Here is a 24,838-nt window from a genome sequence, read left to right on the forward strand (position 1 = left end):
GTGGGTGGGTGGAGGGGGAGAGAGGTAAATAGCCTTAAATCGGAAGGGAGCTGCTTCTCTGTGGTCTTCCACAAGAGCTGCCTGGGCTCTGCTGGCTCAGTAATAACTGAGTGACCTTTTCTTTTGCTGTATTATGTCTGGCTGGTAAGGGATTGCATTTTGCAGCTGATAAAGCCCTGACTTCATTCAACTCGGCTCCTCACACGCTGCTTTAGGTAAGTTGTCTTCAGCCAGGACGGAGACAGACAGCCTTGGACTGCAAGATACTAAAAGGAGGACACCTGTAGCTCGGATGCGGTCAACACAATTACTTGGCGGATCCTTGAGGACCTCATTATTTTAAACTTAAAGAATAGCGATCTCCCTCCCCATCTCTCCCACCCCCTCTTTATTTTTTTCCCCAAACAATGCTTCTTTTTGACCTTTTCCAAGGAGAAGAGCTACAAAGCAGCCACTGTGCTTATTGAACTGCCTCCCCTGTATCGCTTAATTGAGAAGGTAAGTGAGGCAACTGTGTACATAAGCTTTGGGTCATTTGTGTATGTGTGCCTGCATCACTCTCTCTCTCTCCTTCTCTCTCTCTCTCTCTGAGTCATAAGCCGGGGCTGCAATACACACACACACACATCTCTGCACTGCAACTTTCACTCGAGCTGCAGCTCTGCTGAGACTGTTTTGTTTAAATCATGTGAGGCTTCATTATTTTTATGATGAGACATGAAATACATGCAAGCAGAGGATGCTGAGCGAAACCCCTCCGACTGCACGTCTCGAGAAATAGCAGTCAAAGTTAACAATGAATTGCAGCCCCACCACTACCCCCCCCCCTCCCCGTTATTATTGTTATTATTATTCTTGCTTCTTCCAGAGCTTCTCGAAACACGCTCTCAATTATCAAGGGAGTCGGTTAATTTCCCACTCCCCGCCTTTAATCCACAAGCCTCCCCGTACAGCAGTTTAATTTGCGGCTGGTTCGGCGCAGGGTTAACCCTTTGGGCAGAGCGGAGGCAGGAGCGGGGCGGGGAGCCCGGGGGGCTCCGGGCTGCCGCGTCCTCCCTCTCCCGGAGCGGCCGGAGGGAAGGGCAGCCAGCCTGGAGCTGGGCAGCGGTACTTCTGTCTGCGAGCGTTTCTCTTTTCTCCTCTTTTTTTTTTTTTTTTTTTTTTTCTCCTCTCTTCTCCCCCCGCTTCTCCCTTCCTAGCCAGCGCGACACGGTATGCTAACGCCGCATGTGACAGTTTAATCAAACCCATTTGTTACAACAAAGCTAAGAGACCGCTGGGATTATGGGCTTTACGGCGGAGTTGGGCGAGCATGTGGCTTTGTCGCTCGCCACCGCCGCGCGGGGCCGGCGGCTCGGGCTGCGCCGTCCTCCCCATCCATCCTCATCCTCATCCTCATCCCCGGCCCCGCCGCCCCCGCCCCCGCTGCGCCGCGCTCCCGCTCACTTGCCCCGAGCCGAGGAAGCGCTCGCTACTTTTGCCGGGATTTGGTGCTTCAATGAGAAGGAGCTCTCCGGGCGCCCGTAAATCAACTCATGCAGAAAAAGGAGAAAAGTTTTGGTAAGGCGGCGGTGGCGCTCCCGGGGGGAGGCGGGGGGCTCCTCCTTCCTCTTCCATCCTCGCCGCGGCCAGCGTGTGCTCTGAGCAGACCCGAAATGCCGCTTCCTAGGACAGGACAGCTCTGTAGGACCGCTCTTTAAAGCGATTCCCTTCGCTCGGTGCAGCAAACATCGCGGCGTGCTGTGCCCGACACCTCCCTCTCCCCATCCTTGTGATGCTCGGGGAGGAATTGGCATGAAAGGCTTGAGCGTCTAACTCTGAAAAGAGATTCTTTGTTGCGGAGTATATGTTTCTTATTTATTTTATTTATTTTTTTTTTATTTTGCATGTGAGCTGCATCAAAATTGAACTCAGTCTTGCAAATCTCTTGTTGGCCTTTGCCAAGCACTAGCACTTTGCTGCCATGGTAACTGTAATTAAACTGATAAGAGTGGAAAAATGTCAGTATCTCTGAGCCTTGCAGCTGCATTGGAGAAAAAGGGAATCAAATTGGTTCCCAGCACCACTGCTCTAAAAAAGGAGGGGGGGAGACAGTGGTGGGGGGGCTGGGAGAGAGAGATGGGGGGACACGCCAGGGGTAGGAGCATAGCTCAGCAGCTCCTGTCCCTGAGATCTGGGTACATCTATTTGCTGTGCTGTCCCTTAGGGGGCTACAGCCTGCAGGGATGCTCTGGGCCAGTGAACAGAGAGAAACAAGCTTTTAGGCCCAATCTAGCTTTCAAAAAAGAGAAGGGGAAAGAAGAAGAGAAATCTTTTGTTTGGTGTCTCTTGGCAATCGACTAGCCATGTTGGCCAAATTCTTTTAATCTGTATCACTGCTCCCAGCTGTGGGACTGCATTCCCATTTTTATTTTTTGCCTAGCCTCTTCTCTTTTCCTTTTTTTTTCATCCCCTCCTTCCCAACCCATATCCTTTATTTAGAAATATTTTTTTAAAAAATCAGAAATAATAAAGAATAAAGCAGATTCCTCTGTAGAAGAAGGGGCAGGAGGTGAAGCCTAGTTATATACCATAGAAAATTAACTCAGAAGTATACAGGAGAGGCTATATTCAGAGTGCTGAAATCCTTACTTTTATTTTAGAAAAAACCCCGAGTGTTATGGAGTTGCGGTTACTTTGTTGTGTTAACTACAGAAGCTGAGACTGTGCGGATGAATGGCACAGAACAAGAGAGCATAATGGAGGCAATCAACCGTTAGGCTGGTTCACAATGCAATCCAGGCAATTAAAAGCTCACCAGAGTTTAAATGAAATGGTTCCACTTATTTCTGTGCACCACACTGCACAGGCTATTATTTATGTCTCTTTTTTTAATTATGATTTCCCTTAAACTGTCAAATAACTCAGAATAGCAGGGTCTCGGAGGCAATAAGAATTTTCCACAGAACAATTTACATGCCAATCTAAAACTAGTTACGACTCCTGATGTGCTACATATGAGTTCTGAGATGTTTCTTAGCTTCTGAAACCTCAACTTTTTTCTTTTTTTTTTCCCAAGTCTGTGTGTGTTGCCCTGAATTACTGGAGCTCTGAATGCTTTTAGGATAAAGCTATAAAGTGGGAAAGCACCAGAAAAGTATTCTTTTTATCTTTTCCTAGACCCCTAACTCTCTTGTTGACTGCATGTTGTCTGTCAGGTTGCTTTTAAAGACTGATGCACCTAATACTCAGTTTGCTCCAAACTGATTTTTCAATGTTTTCTTCCTAAGTAGGGACAAGTTTGCCCTTTTGTGCTGTTTGCGCTACTGTCTTTGGTAGAACTGTGTGCATGCTTCCGAAAAAGGGGGAAAGAGTGGTCTTTAAAAGTTTGTAAGAGATCCAGTGCATAATATCCAGCTCTTCCTCCCAAGTACTGCCTGTACCACAAATAAGAGCTGAGTTCTGAGAGTCTCATGCCATGCTCAGCACCATCAGGGACTAATCCCTCTTACAGATGCTTCTAAATCACTAACACAATATAGTTCATTACATCAAATCCTCATTCCCCTTGATTTTTTGAGAAGGGTGATGATTTGAGTGAGATGGATTTTTGCTTGTCTGCCTTCCCCGGGAGCCTAATTTAGCTTTTTCTAGCAACCATTCCTCTTTATCATGAAATCATAGTTACAAATCAGTTGACAGTGTTTCATCACACCATAATAACAATAAACAGGGAGGGGAGTCAGTCGCATCGAACTTATTTGGGGAGATGGAGAGAAAGCTGAAAACCTGCAAGTCTGGTTTTTAAGTTCTCCCTTCAAAAATCCTAAAGGGGATGAATGGTGATGAAGTCTTATTCCTGCCTCAGCTCTGCAGTTTATGTGCAGTATCCTGGGGACTGGGGGTGGAGGAAGGGAGGGAGCAGAGGGAAGGATAGAGGAAGCCCTTGAAAGCATATTGGGGTGAAATAAAAAGGGTTTGTTTGACAGTGACAGACTAGGCACTGAAATTCCTCAGTTCTGAGAACAGATCTGCTCTGTGATGCAGAGCATGGGTAGAACTCTGCAGAACTGAAGGGAAAGCTGGGTTTGATTTTTCTCTCTCTCTCTTTTTTTTTTTTTTTTCACAGCCTGGGTGTAGCACTTAGGGAATTGTATGATGTTTTGAAAGTGCTCCATAAGCTCTGCTTTCCTGGGGGAGGGGGAGAGGAAAGCAGCCAGGCAGCAGTGCTGTGCACTGCCACCTGGTATTTCAGCAATGAGCAGTTTGGATGGGTTTGTGGGTGCTGTCAGCCTCTGAAAAGGCCCTTCCCATGTCCTAGGGAATAAATGAGTGCTTAAACTGCAGCCTGTGAAAAGCTGGCTGACAGTGAGCTGCAAGGTATTCTTATTGCCAAATTAAGGGAGAGCTAAAAATACACAAGCGTGTATCTGAAAAGTGCAACTGCATCGGAGGGAGACCTTATGGGAATGTTGAAGGGGAGAGAGATGGTCTGTGAGGTGATCTGCATTAGGGTAGCTCATACAAATAAAAGGGGGGAAAGCAATAAAATGTTCTGTTGTCAAAACTAAGGGATTTAAACAGGGCGTGTAAAGAAAAGGGCATTTTCAAATTCAGAGATATGTCAAACACTTCTTGACTTTGTTTAGAACCCTTCTACACTACCAAAAAAGCATAACTTCTTTCTTTTCTTACAATGAAGCAGTAGTTTGGGGAATTTGAAATAATAAAATAGAACCAGCTTCATTGCATGTAAAGTAAGAACAGATCAGATTTATCAGAGGAGAAAAGCATTCCTTCCCTCCAAAAGCTGCTGCAGATAGAATCCCCAGTCTGAAGGTGCTGCCAGTGGGGTGTCAGCACCACCTTCTCTCTGCCTCAGGAAAACAGACATGCAGGGCTGCAAATCCTCCTCCCATGGGGTGTTTGCCCCTTTGCAGTTGTCCCTACAAGAAGGTTTTAAGCTAACCAGTGTGAATGACAGGGCTCTGCCTACTTTCCTCATGTAGTAAGTATCTCAAAAGCTGTGCAGGCTATGAGCAAGCTGCAGTTTTATTTGTAATACAATAACCTCATGTTTGCAGCATACACCTCGGGAATTATCAGGCTTGATTACTGCAATCTGCTCAGACATTCACTTGTTTGGCTGTGTTTCTGTGGCATCTTGTTCCCTTCAGACAGCTCAGGACAGTAGATCAGCCTGGATCAGAGACTGTCAGCCTCCACTCTCTAACCCGCTTCCTTATCAGGCGATGAAATTTTTACATTAAGATTTTTTTCGTTAAAGCCTTTAACTGTGTTAGCTCCTAGTTTATTCTGGTTTCCCTCAAGCTAAAGATTAAAGTCCTAGAATAGCCCTTCATGCTTCTAAACTTTTTCCTTTTTTTTTAAACTGAGTTACAAGAAGTTTATACAAATTTTGGCTGATTTTATGCTTTTGTCCTCTACGTGGCCAAAGAGAGGGTTTGGGATAAGCCTGTTGTTGGCACCTGGTGGATATTTACACTCTATTGTGATAAGCAACATTACAGATTAAGGCTTTTTGACCAAGTGATGTTATTAGAGTTTTCTTTAGAGTCTGGTATAGGTTTCTTACCAAAAATCTCTGACATTTTCACTGCTTTGAGTTGTTTATTTGTAGCCATGTTACTTTGCTGTTTCATGGATGTACCCTGGATTCAGGGCAGTCAGCTGTCAATTGAAGATGCTGTAAAGGCTCAGCCTTTGTCTGATGGTGCTTTCTCAAGAGGAAATATGTGTGTTCATTCCCAGATCTGCCACAGACTGTGGAGCCCAGCGCAGGTCACTGGATCTCATCCTCCCCCTTGGGAATGAGAGACAGATCTTGGGAATCTCTATGTGGTGAGGAGCTATGAGCATCACCTGGGGAGTGATGGGAGGGACAGCACTGACAATTTTTATACTGATTGATAGAAAAATACAGACCTTACACTGCTGTCATGAGATTTAGGTGTTGTGCAGCAGCGCTGCCGGGGTGCTTTGGGGTGTGTGCTGGCAGCACTGCCTGCACAGCCCTGAACAGCTCCTCCACCAGATAAATGTACCACCCCAAGGTGTGTGACAGGCTGCATTGCAAAGAGAGGAGCGAGGCTGCTGTTGCAATAAGAATTGCTATTTCTAATTCAGCAATCAGCTTGGCAGGTGGAACTTAGGAGCTCAGCTTGGGAACAAAGTCACTTAACTGGCATGCAGTCACTGCACTCCACATAAATTCCATGTGTTCTACACACGCTTGTGTGTAGCTTCCTGGGATGCCTCAGCCTGCTGTCTTTGCAGCCCTAACATCCATAAAGCATCTACCATTTCTTCAGATGTTACACTGGTTTTTGTGTTTTTCTTATGAGAGATTTCAAAAAAAACAAACGCAAACCAAACCAAACAATCCTCAACTTGTCTGTGTTCAGCTCCCTGAGCCTGCCTGCCTGTGGTGGCGTGTTACAGCACCAGCCAAGGTCTGCTGATAGAAGCTGACACTGCCAAGCTTTCTAAACTCCAGGTAGTAGAGCCTTCATGGTGAGGGGCCCTTGAATTTGCTCTTCTTTGCAATGAGACTCTGTTCGACCTTTCCCGATCTCTGGATGACAATAATAGGGTTCCAAACCCCAAATGCTGGAGTAGGATTTGCTTGTTGGCAACAGCATTGGTTCCCCAGTCTTGACAATATTCATTGCAATATTCAGACACGCTCTAGTGAGTACCATCCTTTAGAAGTTACATCACTGGCTTTAAAACAGCAAGGTAACCCTCTATTGAACGGCGTGTCGGTTCTTCCCTTCTCTCCCATCCCTGTTTGATGTCCACCAAAACATCCACGGGGCTATCATTTTGCTTATCCTAAGAGGTAACTGTGAGAGAATTAGTCAGAGTGCACTGGGGTGGCAGTTCATGCAGCTAATCAGAGAGACCAGTCTGTGAGCACTTTGGGGCAGTGACCTCTCCCCATTTACTGTAAAGCTGAGGGCAATTGATTTTTGAATGGATCTCTGGTAGCTGACTGTGTTGCTCTGAGTAACATCACTCAGCTGTGTTCCCCTTTTCGCTGGTTCTGTCCATTAAACAGTGTTTCAGGAGTTTGAATGGTTTTTTAAATGCTTTCAGCTATTACATCAAAAGGTGTATATGTACTTAATGGACACTACTCTACTCCTTGTCCCGAAGTAGCTGTTGGCTAAAACTGGGATTGGAAAGCGGGGCAGCATTTTTATTTTGTTTTTCTTGACAAACTAGAACCTCTCTGACCTTGTGCAGATTATTTTAAGCCAGATATTTCTGGAGATCCTTCCACTGTGTTGTTGCTGCTGAATTCTTTGGAAATCTCGTCGCTTCATTAGTGTGTCTAAAAAGAACTAAAATATTAAAAAACAAAACACCCTCTTGCCAGCATCAAAATTTCTATGTGAAATCTCTCAGAAACTCTTGCTCCGTGCCTCTAAAAGCTCCAATCTTTTAGTCTTTAAAAACTAAAGTTCTTTTATGTTTTATAAAGATAGTGCAAATAAGTCCAAATATGTGGATTTAAGTATGTTTGCCATATAGATATCCTGTTTATGTAAATTTTGGGTTTCTAAATATTGGAGATGTGCTGTTTATTTAAATTTTGCGTTGCTAAATATTGTCTATGTGGCTGAAATTGGATAACTTTTCAACTGGACTGCTTTAATATTTCGTGTTATTTTTTTAATCTTATTTCTTTTCAGCAAAGAGACCAGGTAAATGAGGTGTTAAAGAGAAGCTGTGGAACTTAGAGCAGTGGAAGTTTCTGCTCTCAAATTTATCTTAGCCTTGTTTTCAGCTCGCTGTGGACTGACTGGGTTATTTTATCCTACCTACACCATTGACTTTTAAATGAACTGGGTTGCAGGGCAGGGGGGAGCAACGAGGTGGAGGAAGAAAAGGGCAAGAGTTTTTGTACTTGAGCGAATATCTATTTTCAGTGTTCTCTTGTCTTACTGTGTTTCAGGTATACAAATGCTCTCAGTCCAGCCAGACACCAAGCCGAAAGGTTGTGCTGGCTGCAACCGTAAGATTAAAGACCGATATCTTCTAAAGGCCCTGGACAAATATTGGCATGAGGACTGCCTGAAATGTGCCTGCTGTGACTGTCGCCTGGGGGAGGTGGGCTCTACCTTGTACACCAAAGCCAACCTTATCCTTTGTCGCAGAGACTATCTGAGGTAGGTCACGGCCTTCTTCCGTTCGCTGGCGAGCTCGGGAAACCTGTTCATCCCTTCCTGCAGAGCTGCTCTCACACAGTCGGGGCTGTGAGCCTGAGTGTTGGAGGAGATGAGGAAACAAATACTGAAATACGGAGATTGAATTAAAATCTGAGTCAAAAAGCGCACACGACCAGGTCGTGGAGGAGGCTGACAGATTTCTGATGCTGATACTGGTGTAGAGGAAATTGCCCCCTGCTTCCCACAGCTCCTGGAGAGGTGGTGGTCTCCTGCTCTTCCTCCTCCTCTTGGCAGCACAGCGGTGGCCAGGTGTCACAGCCTGAAACCAGCTGTGTGGTTTTCACAGCTTCAGGGCAGGGTTGGAGCCCTGTGGGTGAGGAACGTCTCACCTGCCTTCGCTTTTGTCCTCTTAGTTTGCCAAGGAATTTTGTTTGTGGCACTCAAGTTTTATGAAGGTGTGCACACAGCTGCTGGAAGCTGGACCAGGATAGCTGACTGAATTCCCCATTTTTAATAACCATGAGCTCCAATCCACTCTGCTCCTGGTTTCAGTTGGCAGCCCAGGTGGGATGCTGGCTAACCAGTGGCCACCTGTTAGGGGTAGCAAATCATCACCTGCTTTTCCATCTTCTTGTTTGCTTGTGGACCTGTATTCTCAAAAGTATTTGAGGAATAACTCGTAGCAAAGTACAGATGAGCAGCACCAGGATAATTTATCTATACATTGTGTGTCAATAGGGCTGCTTTGCAGGACAGGAATTTAACTGGGAAGTTTTGTGTCCCTGGGCTCTCAATAGGAAATAGAGAGAAAAGGCTCCTCTGGGGTGATTCTGAGCACCTATTCCCTACAGTAACACCTTTCCTCCATTCCCTGTGGAGGGTGTCTAATGAGACTAGCTGCTCCAGGCTAAGGTGAACTTCTGGGAATATTTCCCCTGCCCCTTTAGTGAAGCCTTTTCCTTTTAAAGGGACATGGAAGTCGCTAATACATTGGGGGAAAATTAAAATTCTTTTTGCATGCATTAACTTCCACTTACCACTTAAGTACAGGCACCAAATAGGAGATTCCCACACACTGATCAGTTCCCAAGTTATACACCACGAGCAGGTAGAAACAGGAAACAGGACTAAAGCTCTGACAACTATCAGCACTCTGTCTCTCCATGTAACCACCTCTAGAAAAAAAGAGTGGAACAAAACCTTCAAAAATGCGCTGTGCATTTGTTGAGCTGGGGCTGAAAGGCAGATCAGGTTCTTCAGATGGGCTTAGACTACTTAATGGTAAAAGTATTCTGCTACCTATTAAAGCTCTGAACTGAACCCAAGATAGAGGGTTGGGAATTCAGCATAGAGGCTGCATCTTAAACCCGTTGTGTTAAAGCTGCCAAAGTAGTAGGTAACAAAACCTCACTTTTAAAAGCTGATGGAACAGAAGGGAATTGTTGTACATGAACTTAGGTCGCTTGTGGTCTTTAGCTGAGTGTGTGTAGAGAGGGTTTGAAAAAGGCTTCGGTGCGGGGAAGTAACATCCCAATTTTTTAAAACCCATTTTAATAATCTTTATACAACAAATGCCTGCAGGAGTGAGAGAACTGCTATGGCTGTTTCATCTGAGTTCCAAATTTACTGGAGACTTTGAGCTTACTGAATCTCCCAAGTGCTAGTGCAGCAGATCTAATGTTTTGAAATCAAATGTTTAAAATCAAAACCAGAAATGATGTGGTAGCAAAGACACAAGGAAAACATTTCCCCAGCACAGATGCATTCACACACGCTCTTGCTCTCTGGTCTTTGAGGGTTTAACAGGAGTAAATATTTTGCTAACAAATTGTTAAAACTCATACTTAAGTGATTCAAAGAAAGGAGATTTTTGTTGTTGTTGTTGGTCATGATCACATTCAAACTGGTGTTTCATTTATTTCTTCACACATCACGCCTTTTACTTTTGCATGTGAAACTAGCATGCATGAGAAATCCTATAACTGGTTTTAAGATGTTTCTGATTTTTGTTTCTGGATTTATTGAGTCTTAATGAAGCTATTTCATTGTGATTTTTTTTTTTTTTGGTGGTACTTGTGAGTGCATAGATTTAAACTTGGTATTTACACTAAACTTCAAACTGATGCACTTAAGGTAATTGCAGATAGTCATTTGCCTCATTGCATCTTATCTACTTAGTTATGCAGTGAACCTATAAAAGTGATCTTTTTAGTGCTAATGTACAGACTAGTTAAATTTTCTCTAGCTTTGTAGTCAAATAAGCTTTCATATTTAGCAACCCACTTGATATGAATTTAAGGAACAAATTGCATTGTACTAATGATCACATTAGAGTTCGATTATGGTTTCAAACTATCTTCTTAGGTTTTTTTCTTTTTAACCATAAAGGGAGTCTTCGCTGCATATAAAACTGTTCTGGCTTCCTATTAATTTATGTGGTGCCCTCTAGAGGATATGTGGCTTGAACGATACTATAAAGAGTAAAATTGCTTATTAACTTGTCTCTCAGTGTTCATTATCCCTTTCAATAAGACAGGCATTCCACAGATGCTGCAAGCAATCATGTAGCCAGTTTGGGTGCTTCAGCATTCATCTTTAAGTTCGTAAATGGTGTGATTGTGTCTTTGCCTGTTTGCAAAAATACTTACAGTATCTTTCATTTAGAGATGCCTGCCAAAAAAGCTACACCCTCCCTCAGCCCTGATGCACACTCTCGTGCTGCAGCTGAGCCCTCAGGTCCCCACTTTGAGCTCCTTATAAATACTCTGCATCTTCAGAACTCCAAAACTTGCTTTGCTTTAGCTGTCTCCTTTGGTAAAATTAGTTAATTATACTACGCTAAACCTTTTTTCTCCAGATCGGGAGGGACTGAGGGAACGGAAGGAATCTTTAATGAAGGAAGGAGCTTGAAAGATGCTGTGGGTGCGAGAGGCTTTGCCCTGGAATCTGATTCATGCTCGGCACTCCAGCAGTTCCCAGGGTGGCGTACGGCACCGCGGTGTCGGGGTGGCCGCGGCAGGAGCGAGCTCCGCTCTGCTAACGAGGATGGGAACTGACTGGAGCAAAGAAAGGGCTCAGCGTTAGAAATAACACACTCCCCGAAAATGATATGCAGAGTATAATTCCCCTGCAGGCTTCTGTCTTCTGCTTATACACTCCTGGGTTAGAAAGTGAAGACTTAATTTGAGGAACTTAGGTTTACGCCAATGTTTCAAGTCCATTTATAGGAAGTGAAATATGCAAGAACTTTTTTTTTTCCTCCCCTTCTTTTCCTCCAGAGCTGTATGGTGACATCTTAATGCATCAGCCTATCCTGCTCTGTCCTCTCTTCTGACTGGCAGCGTGTCCATTTAGAAGCACAATATTCCCTTTGAAATCTGTCATTACTGCCATTAATGACCAGTCATTATGTTAACAGCCCTTGGGCTGTTAACATGTCAAACTGGTTGTTAACAGGAATGTTATTACTTATTTAAACCACAGGTATGAGTTGTGTGAAATGTGCTTTGGTCGCACGTTCTGGGCTGCTTCTGCTCAAAACAATAGGGAAACAGCAGAGCGTTTGCCTTTGGGGTGCCAAGGGATTTGCTTTCTGTTCCATCTGCTCATTTGATTTCTGTATATTCGTGAGGTTCTCCTACCCCTGGGCAGCCTCCTAATTTCAGGTGCAACTGTGTGCAATCCCTCCTCTTAGCCTTGCCTGTAAATGGGCAGCCGTGGATGTTTCCAGATGCACAGTAACGCCTGCTGCACGTTTGAGATTAATACCTGGCCCCTAGAAATGTGAAATAAAGGACCGACAATTACATGTAACTCAGTTGTATTAAATAATGAGCTTCCTCGGATGCAGCAGAAATATGAAAGTACAGCTGTGCTAAGCTAGTTGCAATGTAGGTCAATCACCCTTTTCACTTAGGTTTTTAACTACGCAAACCCCGCTGAGCGACCAATGACTACAAAGTGCTGTTTCATTCCTATTTAATTTTGGCAGCATTTTACTGAAGAGCAGGCATTCATGCAGCTAAATTATCTTTGCCGTTTCTGGTTTTAACTCCAGCTCCATGACACTAAATGTTGGAGTGCATATCTCTTAGTAAACACAAAGAATATGGTTTCTGATATATATATATTTTTCCCAAATCCACCTCTTAACATGGAAATTGAATTAGAACTTTTATTACTTTTTGCATAATTTCCCTAGCCAGGCAAGCAAGATCATAAGAAAAGGATTAACAAAACTAATATATTGGGGTGGAATTTTTTTGCCCTTAAACACATCTAGAACCTTATTGAGAATGGGGAGGAAGATGACAGAAAGTCTGTCCTCTCCCCCCACCATTCCCCCTCCACCTCAGTATTGATACTATTCTTAAATATACAGCAAACTTTAAAAGTACCACTGAAGAGGTATGAAAATGAGTCCCATTCCTGAGGAAAGGGACAGAACTTGCTGAGGTTTTCTCTCTTCCCTGCTTGCTGGTTGAAAGACCTGAGAAAAGCCAAGTCTCTAAAACTGGATATTGGAGAAGATCTTATAAATAATGAGACCTGACCACAGAAAGTAGTGTTCAACCAGAAGCGTTATAAAAAGGTGCTGCCTCTGTAAAATATTTAGCTTCAGAGCAGTTTGAAAAGAGTAGAATTTAGGAAGCAGCTTTTTCCTGTACAACCGCTCGCACTCTAAAGGCAATTATTATTTAAAAAAATTATTGTGTAGGAGTGCTTAGAGAGACTTAAAATGTCTTGTGGCCTAGTGCTGATTAGCAGATCCCATTCCTCTCTCATGTCTCGGGCAGTATTGCAAGCACCCAAGATATCAGCTTGCTTAAATGCATGTATAAATACTCTCTGTTGATATTTTCATGGGTAGTGGGTTATAAATTTTTTCAAAATGCCTCCTCAACATGTTTCTTGCCCAGCATGATTAAATAAGGGTAGACCTTTAAAGATTTAAGCACTCTGGGTTTTCAGGAATATTGAGGTGTTTATGGAAGTGAGGCTTTAGAGGTCCACTTTCTTCACTAAAGCTTTTTAGAGCTCTACCCTTATCTATACACTAATATCCTTGTTGCAATGTATTAAAGCATTAAAGGGACTAGTAGTTTGCAGGAATATGCCCTAAAAATATTTTTAAATGCTTTAAAAAAGGTAGGTGTAGCGATTCCCTTGTTCTAATTTTGCTGTATGCAATGAATGTTCTTCTAAATTTACATAAATGGTATCATTTAGTGTGTCTTAAAAAAAAGGGCAAGAATACTCTCTTCCACTAATTGCCAAAGGTTTTGAAAACCTCCAAGCACCTTAACAGTTGTTGAAAGGGATAAGGAGAGTGATGCACACACACACAGTTAATCCACCCAACTTGCAGAGAATAATGCTTTTGATTTAGTTACACCCTGGCCAGTTTAGCTTGTTCTTTCTTTAGCTCATCTGTGATAGCTTTTAATAAGAAACATTCAATTAAGCTGTTAAAATTGGTGTTTAAGTCATGTTGAAATGCTGTGAAATGTGTGTACTCAAGTTTGACGCTCTTCAGTAGTTCCATGTGTTTCCCCATATCTGCTGGTATTTTTTTCTCCAGAGCTGCCAAATTTTTAATAATTGTGTTATTTTTAGTGGCTTAAAATACACAGTTTAATTTTCAAGAATGTGAATCTTCCCTCTTATAAGGCTTCTTGAAAACCAGACGCTCCTCGTGTGTTGTCAAAATACCTCATTAATCCCCTGGAAACGTTCAAAGAATTTCAGGAGACTTTTCAGATGAAAGTACCATGCCTCTTAAAGCCTGTCCTACAGCTCTTCATTACAGCACTACAGTGCCGTGTATTTTGATGGAAAATTATTTTACTACAAAGGTTTTGCCAATACAGAGCAGCTCAGTAAAGCTTAATAAAAGCAGTGATTTTTGGGGAAGCCAAAGTAATTCTGCAGTGCCAGAGGATGGGATAATGTTCCTGGCAAAAGAACAACAGTTCTGTAGTTCTGCTTAGTGTTTCCTGTAAACTCTTTTAAAAGAAATGAGAATTTCTTGTTTTCATCCTTGCTAATTTATTTGTTTCCTCTCAGAAGTGACTTTGTGACCAGTACTTCTTATGAAATATCTTTAAAATAATATCCATAATGAAGTTACTGACTTCGGGAATAAACATCGTGACACGGGATTTGATATCCAAAGTTTAACTGGGAAATTTCTGAATTTTTGGCCAGAAGCTTATGTGAAACAAAGGATCCGTGCATAATGTCGTAGAATTATATTTAGTTCTAATAGCCTAACACAGAATTATATTTAGTTCTAATAGCCTAACACAGAGATGCCTTTAAAAACTTCTTATTTCTGCTGTATATCTGTTCCTTAAAAAACTACACATTTCTATTTTTTTTGTTTGAAATTTTAATTAATTTTTGGGGACATTTCACACTGAAAAAAAAACCCCTCAAGTCTCTACCATGTAATTAAAAGGTCTATTACTGAATTTTGTTACTTGCAATTTACTGTATTTTTCAAGTCTTCCAGAAAAGATTTCTTTTCTGGATGTAAATGTTGGAACACACGTAAAAATCAAAATGGGTTACCATTGTAACACTCGTCTTTAGTCCTCCTGACTTTAAAAATTGCTCTTTTCTTAACTTCTCACTGAAGTTAAGTATATACATGATGGATTTGGAAATGAAAATACACAGCGTGCAACTTATGGTTTCCAAATGAAACTGGTCTTAACTATTGCAGTCCTTAAGAATCTGCATTTTGGGAACACCTTATTAAATGCATTATTTTGTTGGTGGCTAATTTCCCAATAGATTTCTTGGTATGCTAATGGATGACTTTTTAACAAATCCACGTAATAGTTATACATTTGGGGGATTTGGGGTCAAAACATTCTGGAATTTTTGAAGTTGCTCAGACTCAAATATCTGAAAAAAAACGAGTCTAACTTCTCAAAAAGCTCTGCATGTTCCACACCTCCTCCCCTTTAATGTAATTCTGGTGCTGTTCCTTTACATCTTCCTGAAGCTGCTTCTTCCCTCTCCTGGATCAACTGGCCTTGTAACACCTGGGTCTCCTTGCTTCTCTTTGGGACATTTAAAAATGGTTCTGGAGATCAGTAGATCCTTCATTTGAAAGAGTAAAAAGGATGTCCAAGTTATCTGTAGAAACATGCACCTTTCTTAGCAGTATATATAAAATATCAAATTATATATAAACCTTTCAAATAATATATAAATCTCTGTATATCACTTTGGTGTGATGTATACACATAAAAATAATGAGGGAATTCTGCATCCCACATTTGAAAGAGTAAAAAGGATGTCCAAGTTATCTGTAGAAACATGCAACATTCTTAGCAGTATGTATAAATCTATCAAATTATATATCAACCTTTCAAATAATACATAAATCTCTGTATATCATTTTGATGTGATGTATACACCTAGAAATCACGGGCGAATTCTGCATCCCACGTTCTACAGGTGCTTGCTTGATGATCATGGTCTCATCTTCTCTAAACCAGTTAAGACTGAATTTAAATGAGTGCTGTAGTTGAGCATTTTGACAGCCCCGTGGCAACTGGCACAGTCAGTTGCAGACTTAATTTAAGCATGTGCTACAATGCTGGGATGGAGTGCCAGTATAAGGAATCCGTGATCCAGTCCCTCTCCCCACTCGACATCAGAACTGTGGCTACCAGCAGCTGGAGAGTGTTTGGCACCTATTTTTCAAAGAGCACAATGATCCCAATTATTTAACTGCAAGATACTTTCCTTTGGGATTAGAGTGAACCCTGTTGATCTATTTAATAGCAAAACACAGCGCACGGAAATTTTCAGAACAGAGAATCACCAGTTTATAAAGAGCAGAGTGTCTCTGGAATGATGTTCTTTGGGACATTCCCATGCTGGTCTTGAGTGAAGTGCCCTTCTGTAATAGTGGAATTTAAAATTTTCATATTTCATTTGCAAAAATGATAATGTCTCATGTTGGCACGTTGAAGGTGAAAGTGATAATTGCACAACATGCAAAGATAAAATATTTTGGGGGTGGGAGGTAAGAGCAGAGAATATTATGCATGTTATTGTATCGTTTTTTAGAATTTTGAAGTGGGGTGGTGAGAGTGAGAATGTCAAATTGTACCTTTGAATATACTGCAATTAACATATTGGACTATTTAAGGAAAGACTGTTCTACACCAGGTAGCAAATGCACCCTTGCTTCTGTATTGTTGTCATCACACCTTTCTCTTTAGCAAAACTCAGGCTTAATGTACAGAAATAATCACATCTCTCTTGATATTTTTATATCTATTTTGATATAATGTTCAAAAGGTTTGAGAACAATAGCTGATTTTTGTTCATGACAAGCGTCCAAGCCATAAATATCAGTCTACTCAGTCTCTCAGGTTTTGGCTTAGTGGCTAGTGTTTATTATATTTAACCCTGCATTGAACATCAGCGCTGATCCACCATGGGATAAAATGTACATTATTTTATCCTATTTTATAATGTTATTTCCTTGCAGATGCTTTCAAGAGAAATATATATTAAAGTTGATGCAGATAATTTTAGTAATTACCTGCTTCTGTAAATATGTTCACTAAGAAACAGAATGTTTTTATTCTTTATCAAATTCTAGCAATAGTTCAGGTAACAATCACTGAATTTGGTTTTGTCTTTTAGGTACATTTTAAGGAAAGATTTCTAGGTAGGAATACTTCAAATGAGTTACAGGCTGCAGAATAGGGATGGAAATTGCAATAGTTGTGAATTATCTTCTTGTCTTTTGTCACTATGGTTGTTTCTACATAAATCTTGAGGGTTTTTTTCTGAAGTCAGGACTGAGCTCAGTTCAGAGCTACTACTCTTTCTCAAAAATTGTACTAAAAAGCAAGTTTAAAACTAATTTTCCCATACAGAACACACCTCATTTCTGCCTTTCTAATTTGCGTTAAACAAATTTTACAGAGAATTCAGAATTTTCTAGGATCTGATATTTGCATTTACCAAAAAAAAAAAAAAACACCTTTTCAAAGAGGTCTTTATAAGCCTAATGTTTCTGCCTTATACAGAGGGTTAAGGATGAGGGCAGTTGCAATAACAAGCTTCTCTGCACTAGTTTTTGCTGGATTCCTTGCTTAATCTGTAATCTGATATATTTAAGAATGCTCTATACCAAAATAACATTAAATCTAATCCTACAAACATGTCCTACATGCTTGACTTGGTGTAGCCTGAATAATCCTATTGAAAGGTGTAGGGCCTGTTAATTTAGAAACATGCCTCAGTAGAGCCAAATCTTTAAAATTAGAATGGCTTTGCCTGCAAACCCATCTTGAATTCCTGTGTCCTTGTTCTTTGTGTGCTGCTGACAAACCTCCCTGGTCCAGGAAAGGCTCAAAGCCAGGGCTCCCATCCTGGCCAGGCACCTTGTTGCAGAGTCTAGGATGTCAATCAAAGTTCTGACACCTGTGACAACCTTGCCCTGTTTGTCTGTGACACGAGGGATGGTTATTTGTATGCTAATCCTGCATACCACTGCCCCAAATCAAACTGCTGGGGGATGATTTAATGGTCCAAGTCTAGGCTTGGCTCTACAGCCCATGGGCTCTGCTCTCCACAGCTTTCCTGGGAAGCAGCAGTTGGAGGTGAGACAAAACTTTACCACAAAGCCCTGAGGTTTTGTGTTGATGCTGGTGAACCTTGAGTTCTTGATTCACTTTCTCTTCATGCCCCAAAATTGCACTAATGAACGTGCTGTGTACTTTAGTCTTCTAGAAGAATATGTTCATTTTTATTAAGATACTGCATTCATACTTTTTTATGCTTCATATAGTAATAAAAAAATATTAAAATCCGGCATGACAATGAATACTTATAACAAGGCCACTAAAAAGTAAATTAAAATATATTCTTTCTGCTCAGAACTTCACTTACTAAAACAATCTTAAAACCTGGAGGAGATGCTGCACACACTGCAGCAAATGTGCTGCTTTTAATGAGCCTGGCTGTGCTGTGAAGTTAGCCAAGAGCACTTCCCCCAGCACCTCCTCACCTAATTCAGTCATAATGCGGAGTGAATTGCTGGGAAGGGAGTCAGAGAGCAAAACAAAGAGCACACATCCAACGCTGGGTGTCTTCTGTGCTCTTCTGAGGCCTTTCATTATGACCCCGATGGGTCCCAGGCAGAGTCCCAATTACTCTCTGTCCCCAGGTGCAGCAGAGCCCGAGCATTTTCCTGCAGCTGCCATAACTGCATCTTTCTTTATTCCCCCTGTTCCTCCCAGGTTCCCACCTGATAATTACAGGTAAAACACACAAGTGTGTTTTGTAAGAGCACCCCTGAAATATGTAGGGTGGCTGGTAGCACCCAGTGCAATTTATTCAACAATTTGGCCACAGGATAATCCCAAGCACAGCCTCTCCCTGCTGTGGTAAACAGGTGCTTGCTTCAATCCACCTCTTTTCCCTCCTTGTACAAATATACCTCCTCTGCTACAAGGTTTACTCTGAGTAAAAGCCAGTATATATTTGCAAAATTTACTGTCATTTGCCAGATTATCAGTCTTGATAGGTATGTACTGTGTATGAGCAAATAACTCCAGAATTAACTATCCTGAGTAATCTTATTACTTACATAATCTCACTATGGTGGCAGATAAACAGTTTTCTTCATGACCTGTTTAAAAAGTAATTTTTATCTATTTTATATATGTGCTTGTATAAATATATGTGTAAGGTTATTTTAGCAGAAAGACAACCACTTTATAATTCTGATTTAACCACCATAAATCCTTTGCTTCTCAGACCCAGCTCTTTCTCTTCATCCTTCCGGTTTTAAGGTATGCATTTTCAAAAAGTTAGTTCTTGCCACCAACTCCCACGTGCCTCCTGTTTGGCTTATTTGTGCAATACTGTCAATATTATATAACAAGTATACTGTTGCTTTTAGCAGAGTATTAAAAAGCTGGTATAGGGGACAAGTATTTCTTATCCACTCCCTCTCTTCCTCCCCCCCGAAAAAAAAAAAAAAAAAAAAAGAAAAATATTGGAATAAGAAGGAAACAGATTTAGAAAATGATTGCAAGCATGTTAAGTTTCTCAGAAAAAAATCTTGTCTGAGTGGAAAGAAGTGATTTTTGTCACTGTGAGCCTGGAAACCACTATCCCTGCAAGGCACTCAAGAACTTACCCTCTCACCCCCAAATTCTGAATAACTGTTTTATCCATGCTTTTAAGCTCTGGTTCTTTGGCTCCTTAAGCTCTAGCTGAGCTCTTGTGAAACCAAACCTAGCCTAGGTGTGTTTGCTGAGGAAAGGCACTGAAGAGCACCCTTCCATCACCCCTGTGTGCAGGAGCTGCCAGCAGGGCTTTGCTGCCCACGCTGGGTGCTGACACCCAGAGATGGAATCTTCCTGACAGCAGGAATATAGCAGATACCAGCAGTGGTTTTGCTGTCTCCTCGGTTTGCTTCAACAACAACAACAAAAAAATCAATTTGTTAATTCATCCTCCCTGCAGAGCTGCTTGCTGAAGGCAGGACTGGGTGGAGGATACATGTGAATTTCTGTGTCTGCCCCTGCCTCAGGGACAGGTGTCTGATGATCCCCCCATCCCTTCTTCCTTCTGCTGTGTACAAGGGGGAGGAGTAGGTACAGCTCTGCTGTTTGTACGAAGAAGCAAGAGAAGTGGAAGGGTTAACAGCTGCTTTCCCCGAAATTTCAGAATGCTGAAAATGACAGATGCATCATGCCAGTGTAAGTGACCGTCCTTCCTCATCACCGGAATTTGGGAGGAAAAATATTAAATTGCAAATTTAAGAAAACTTGTCAAGAGAAGACAACATCAGTTGTCTTTAGATGGGACCCCTGCTTTCTGTTCCTAAAAGTAAATGCAGACACCAAGACATCTGCATCTGGGCAGATCACTCTTCCGTAGATCTCTGCTCTTGCTGTCAGCTTTCCATCCTCCCTCTGCTCAAAATGAGCACCAGCAAACTGGGCAACTCCCCACTTCTCAGTGATTGGGAAAGAGTGACAGTTTGTGTGCTCCAAACTGAGTGGTTTTGCTGCAAGATTAATTCTGGAGATCTTCTGTCATTTTGGATGTGAAGGAAGGGATGAGGGGGGCTCTGTGTGTGTGTGAGCAGAGGCTGCCCGCTGCATGCTGGAGTTTTGGTAAGGGAGAAATCCCTGTTGAGAGCAATCCAACATTCCTCTGTGCTCTGCATTGCTGCTGCCACAAACTCCCCCTCCCTCCAAAAAAAAAAAAATAAATAAAACCACACAATTAAAAAACCACAAGAAAAAGTTCCTATCCCATTGTACTAGCACCACATGCAGCAAGTCAAAAGATGGCTAAATTACAGCAGCAGACATTTGGCTCTGCCAAATTTAAAAGGTCACTACCAAAGGGCAGGCACAGCAAAAAGTTACAGTAAAGGGGTAAGAAAGAATAAGGGCCTGAATTCAAAGCATGTTGCTGTATTTGTGCCACCATAAATGATGTCTAGTCACACACATGATATTTTTATCAAATGTTTCTCCTCATGGCCCTAACTGCATTGAGCATGCTGTTGTTGCTTCCTTAATGCAATCTCCAAAGGTCAATCAAGTTATAGAGTCAGGCTGATAAGATTAGATATTACTTTAAAAAATGACCAAAAACCTGTGTTCGGAGGAAGGCCTGAGTCCAATATAATTCTGTCTGGTTTGCTCCAGGTCGCTGTGTCTTTTCCTGGAAACACTGTGTAAACTGAGCCCATCTACTTTAGCTCCAAGAGTGCTCTCTCAGCTCTGGTGATAGCTGAGGTATCTGCATGTTCTTGGGGAGAGATGAGGGACTCTTCTGGCACAGGACAAAAATAAAATGACACGTTCAAGTGCTTTTTTTTTTAATGCTCCAGGGAGATTTTACTATCTGAATTGTGTGCAGTGAGCAGGGATTTTTCATTTCATACATCATTCACGACTTGCTGCAGTGATTCCAAAAAGTCCCACAAGCCAAGTCGCTGCTTGCACCAGAGCACAGAATTTCTGGTTTGTGAGTTTTAACAATGGATCTTAGAGTTTTTTTTAATCTGCACCCAAAATTTGTGGTGGGGAGGTACAAGAAAAGGAGTTGTGTCTGAGGATGATGAAGGATACACGGTAATGACTATGGCAAAATCCAGTTTTCATTTAGCTTCCCTCCCTGCTTGTTCTCTCACTGCCATGAGCTTGATGCACAAGGGAAGATTCCCAGCTTTGTCTTTGGTCTGCACATGAAAGTCTCATGGCAGCACTAGCCAAGGACTTGGTTTTACATAAGGCTGTTGCACTGACACAGAGCTGTGAGCAGCATGTGAAGTTTGTCTTTGTTTTTAACCACCCATGCATTTATTTAGGAGTAATCAACACCTTTCCCAGCATTTGCAAAGTGTCTGAGATGAAATACTAAAGGTGAGGTGATTTAAATCTAGTTTTATGAGTATTTCTCATCTGCTTTAGAAGCTTTGTAGCAAATGCATGAATATTTAATTGCTGTAGTAAAAAGCAGGTGGGGGCAAGCCTCTTCTAGCAATGTCACCTATGAATGCTGAAGTCAGACTGGCCTTCTGTGTCTGTCAGTGGGCTTGGAGTGAATGAATACACAAGACCCTGGACAGATGGGTGAGCATCTTGTTGCACAGCAATTACAGCATGCGTGCCCACCGTGGGCTTCCTGGCTTTTTCTGTAGTCTCAAGAAATCAAGCAACCTAATTACCTGGCAGTCCTCATAGATCAGCTGTGTTAAAGACACAGTTGTCACTGATGCCTCAATATTGCATTCTTTAGAAATGAAGGAGTGGAAATGGGTCAGATAAGTACTTCTCTTTTTTTCTTTTTTTTTTTTTGGTGCAGAGAGCAGGGCAGCTGAAATCTCTTCCCCCCATGCTGTGAGAGAGTGGGAGAGGTCAGGCTGCAGCTCTGACACATAATGGCTGGATGGGCAGTGAAGGCTCTGGGCAGTAGCTCTCTGACCAACACTGGCTGATGTGGCAACACATAAAATTGTCTTTCAGCCTCCCTGGTGCTTGTTTCTCTGATAGTCTCCTGTAGCCCAGTACCATTCAGTTTCATGTCCTTTCCCTGCATCTCCAGGCTAAGTTTTCCACTTTACCGCTCCTTTCTGTCAGGGTAGAGGGAAGTGTTGGTGGAAACCTCCTCAGACAGGTCCTACTGGAGACATACAAGTTAGGAAAGAGATAAATGTGTGGAGGAGCACAGCCAGTGCAGGCAGCTCTGCTTTGCATACTCAGGGACCTGTGGGCACCCAGGGAAAGGCAGGAGCTGGTGGCTCAGCAGGAAGACACCACAGAACCTTGAGCTTGGACTGTGAGGGGACAAAAGCCTGGGGGTTCTTTAGTTAGGGATCCCTCCTCAGAGGCACCATCTCAAAATGTTTGTGTTACTGCACTGGGAATGAATTGCTTCATGGATCCAGACATCCAGGACGCTGCTATGGGGAACTGGTCTGGCTTATGAGCATGGGATGTGTGGGGAATCACACAGGAACTTGTCCCTGTCGGGTCACTGGGGCTGCCCCAAATGGGCTCTGGTTCCAGCTCAGCAGCGTGACTGCCAGAGTGGCTCCTGCATGGTTGGACAGGGAAGATGTCTTTAAAAAAAATGCGGAATTTTTCACCCAGTGCCGAAAATTCAACCTAAGAATCTTGGAGTTATTTTTGCACACTTACAGACCTGCACTGCCAAAGGAACTCAGCAAAATGTTGCCAAGTCTCTCCAGAACATCTGCTGTGAACCGTCCTGTGGTTCTGCCAAAGCAGAGTTTGTCGGAAGGGCCCTTGGACAGGAGTTTATGGTTGTGTTTCCCCATTCTTATGGCAATTCCCCCTCAGCTGGATGTAGGGCCTGCAGAGTCCATTTATCCTGTTCCAGCCCCTTCATCTGGCACTCAGCACCTACAGGAGGGCAGGAATCTGAAAACAGGCTTTGTTATGACAGAGATCTCCAGATCTCGTAGCAGATGTTGCTGGTGAGAAGCAATTTTGTTCCAGCCAAACCTTCTTCAGCTCGGCTGAGAAGATGCATAGAGAATCTCATAAGGCTACAGGCTTTGGCAAGGAAACTCAGCATTTACCAATGCCAGCTCCTCTCTATATTTCTTTTTTTGAAGGCTATGTAGAGCAAATGATCTCTTCTCTGTCTCTGTGAAACAGCTGTAAATTTCTCTCCCTTTAACCCCCCCCAGCCATTAAACAGCGCTGACAACAGCCAACAGTTATCAGATGCAAAATGAACTATGTGCCTGGGATAAAGAGTTGTGTCTCTGCCTCTCCTTGATCGATCCACTGGACGTTTTGTATGCCAGCACTTTAATTTAAAATATTCTGAGGAAGAAGAAATCCCTGGTAATTTCCATAACAGCCTTTTAAGAAGTCTTGTCACCTTTTAAAAAGACATTTGCTTCCCTTTTTCCCTCTCTCCCTTCCCAGCTCCACACACTGTTTGTTTTAACCTTATCCTCTGTATACTGACTGCTGCTTTGGTGTGTGCTGCAGACCTCTCTTACCAGATCTTACCAAGATATTTTTAACTTACTTTCTATCAGTGCTGGTGATAATCCCTTTACAATAATTCCCTGGCACAAAAAAACCTTTCCTGGTTTTGAGGGAGGGAGTTCTTCCCTACATTTGAACTTGGGACTGCAGGATTTCTGCCCAAGGTGTCTGTTCCCTTGGAGCTGAGAAAATGTCCTGTTCTGGTTGTTAAAATAGAGGCAACTGAGAGCTTGGGAGTGATTTGCCTACAACAAAAAATGGTTTTGTATTGGAGTGAATTTACCCATACTCTCTAAAAAATTAAATCAATCCTGCTTGTTTTCTTTTTCTGACCATGATGATTCTACCTCCAAAGGGAGGGGGAAAGTCATATTTCTTCTAAGGATCAATTAACAAGTGAATAATGCGTAGGTTTTTCATCCGAGTAATTTTGTATACTTTGATTGATTTTATTCTCCTGAATAATTCTCTGCACATTGTCCATTTATGGTGCCTGCAGCTTAAGGTGCTGCAGGAAAGTCATGTTTAGTTCAGCAAAGCCAATGAGACCTCTCAAAGTGCTCCACAGCTGCTTTTTTGGAGTCAGAGAATTGTGCCAGTGTTGAGCCATTTGTGAATCCACTCCCAGCCTGCCTGATGCACAAAAAGAGGGGCTGACCCTGCTTCACATGGCTCACGTGAGGTCATGCACAGCCACCTCAAGTGTGACAAAGATGTCAGAGAAAAGGTTCTCAAGGGTGGTCCCTTCTACCTAAAGGGCACTTCGTGTGCATGAGCACTGGGAAACTTGTTTTGCCAAGTAACTGGGAGTATAAAAATCTGATTAACTATTGAACTACAGCCCCTATGTAAATTCACTGTGAATTTCAGAACTACTGCTATCGCAGTCCTTGTTCTGTAAAATCACAGGGTTGGGTGCATTTCCCACAGAAAAATTGCCATTTTTCCTCTCCTCTTGCCAGGATGCTATTAAGTACAAAATGTCTTTATTTGATGAAATTCTTGTCCCTACTTCTCTTGGGGAAAGGGGGCCTATTTTAAGGAAAAAAAGAGGAAATTGATTACAGTACTGTTAGTTAAGCAGCTCAGCGAAAGGTTTGTTATTTTGTTTTCACTATTAAAATATCCCCT

General features: G+C 42.3%; 1 protein-coding gene across 5 annotated transcripts in view; it reads left to right on the top strand.

Annotated features, from left to right (window-relative positions):
* LMO3 (LIM domain only 3) overlaps positions 1 to 24,838 on the top strand; it is a 60,324-nt gene that overhangs the window by 328 nt on the left and 35,158 nt on the right. Inside the window, exons 1-3 of one of the 5 annotated variants that reach the window (XM_039708324.1) lie at positions 25 to 215; positions 433 to 498; positions 7,961 to 8,174. In XM_039708324.1, the coding sequence (XP_039564258.1) occupies positions 7,969 to 8,174 (206 nt within the window). In that variant the 5' untranslated portion in view covers positions 25 to 215; positions 433 to 498; positions 7,961 to 7,968. Of the gene's footprint in view, positions 1 to 24; positions 499 to 1,227; positions 1,561 to 5,816; positions 5,842 to 7,960; positions 8,175 to 24,838 lie in introns of those variants that run through there. The other 4 variants (XM_039708322.1, XM_039708325.1, XM_039708321.1 and 1 more) reach the window with 4 other exon arrangements.

The sequence above is a fragment of the Passer montanus genome, unplaced genomic scaffold (assembly GCF_014805655.1).
Source record: "Passer montanus isolate IOZ18808 unplaced genomic scaffold, ASM1480565v1 scaffold20, whole genome shotgun sequence".
NCBI classification, from domain to species: domain Eukaryota; kingdom Metazoa; phylum Chordata; class Aves; order Passeriformes; family Passeridae; genus Passer; species Passer montanus.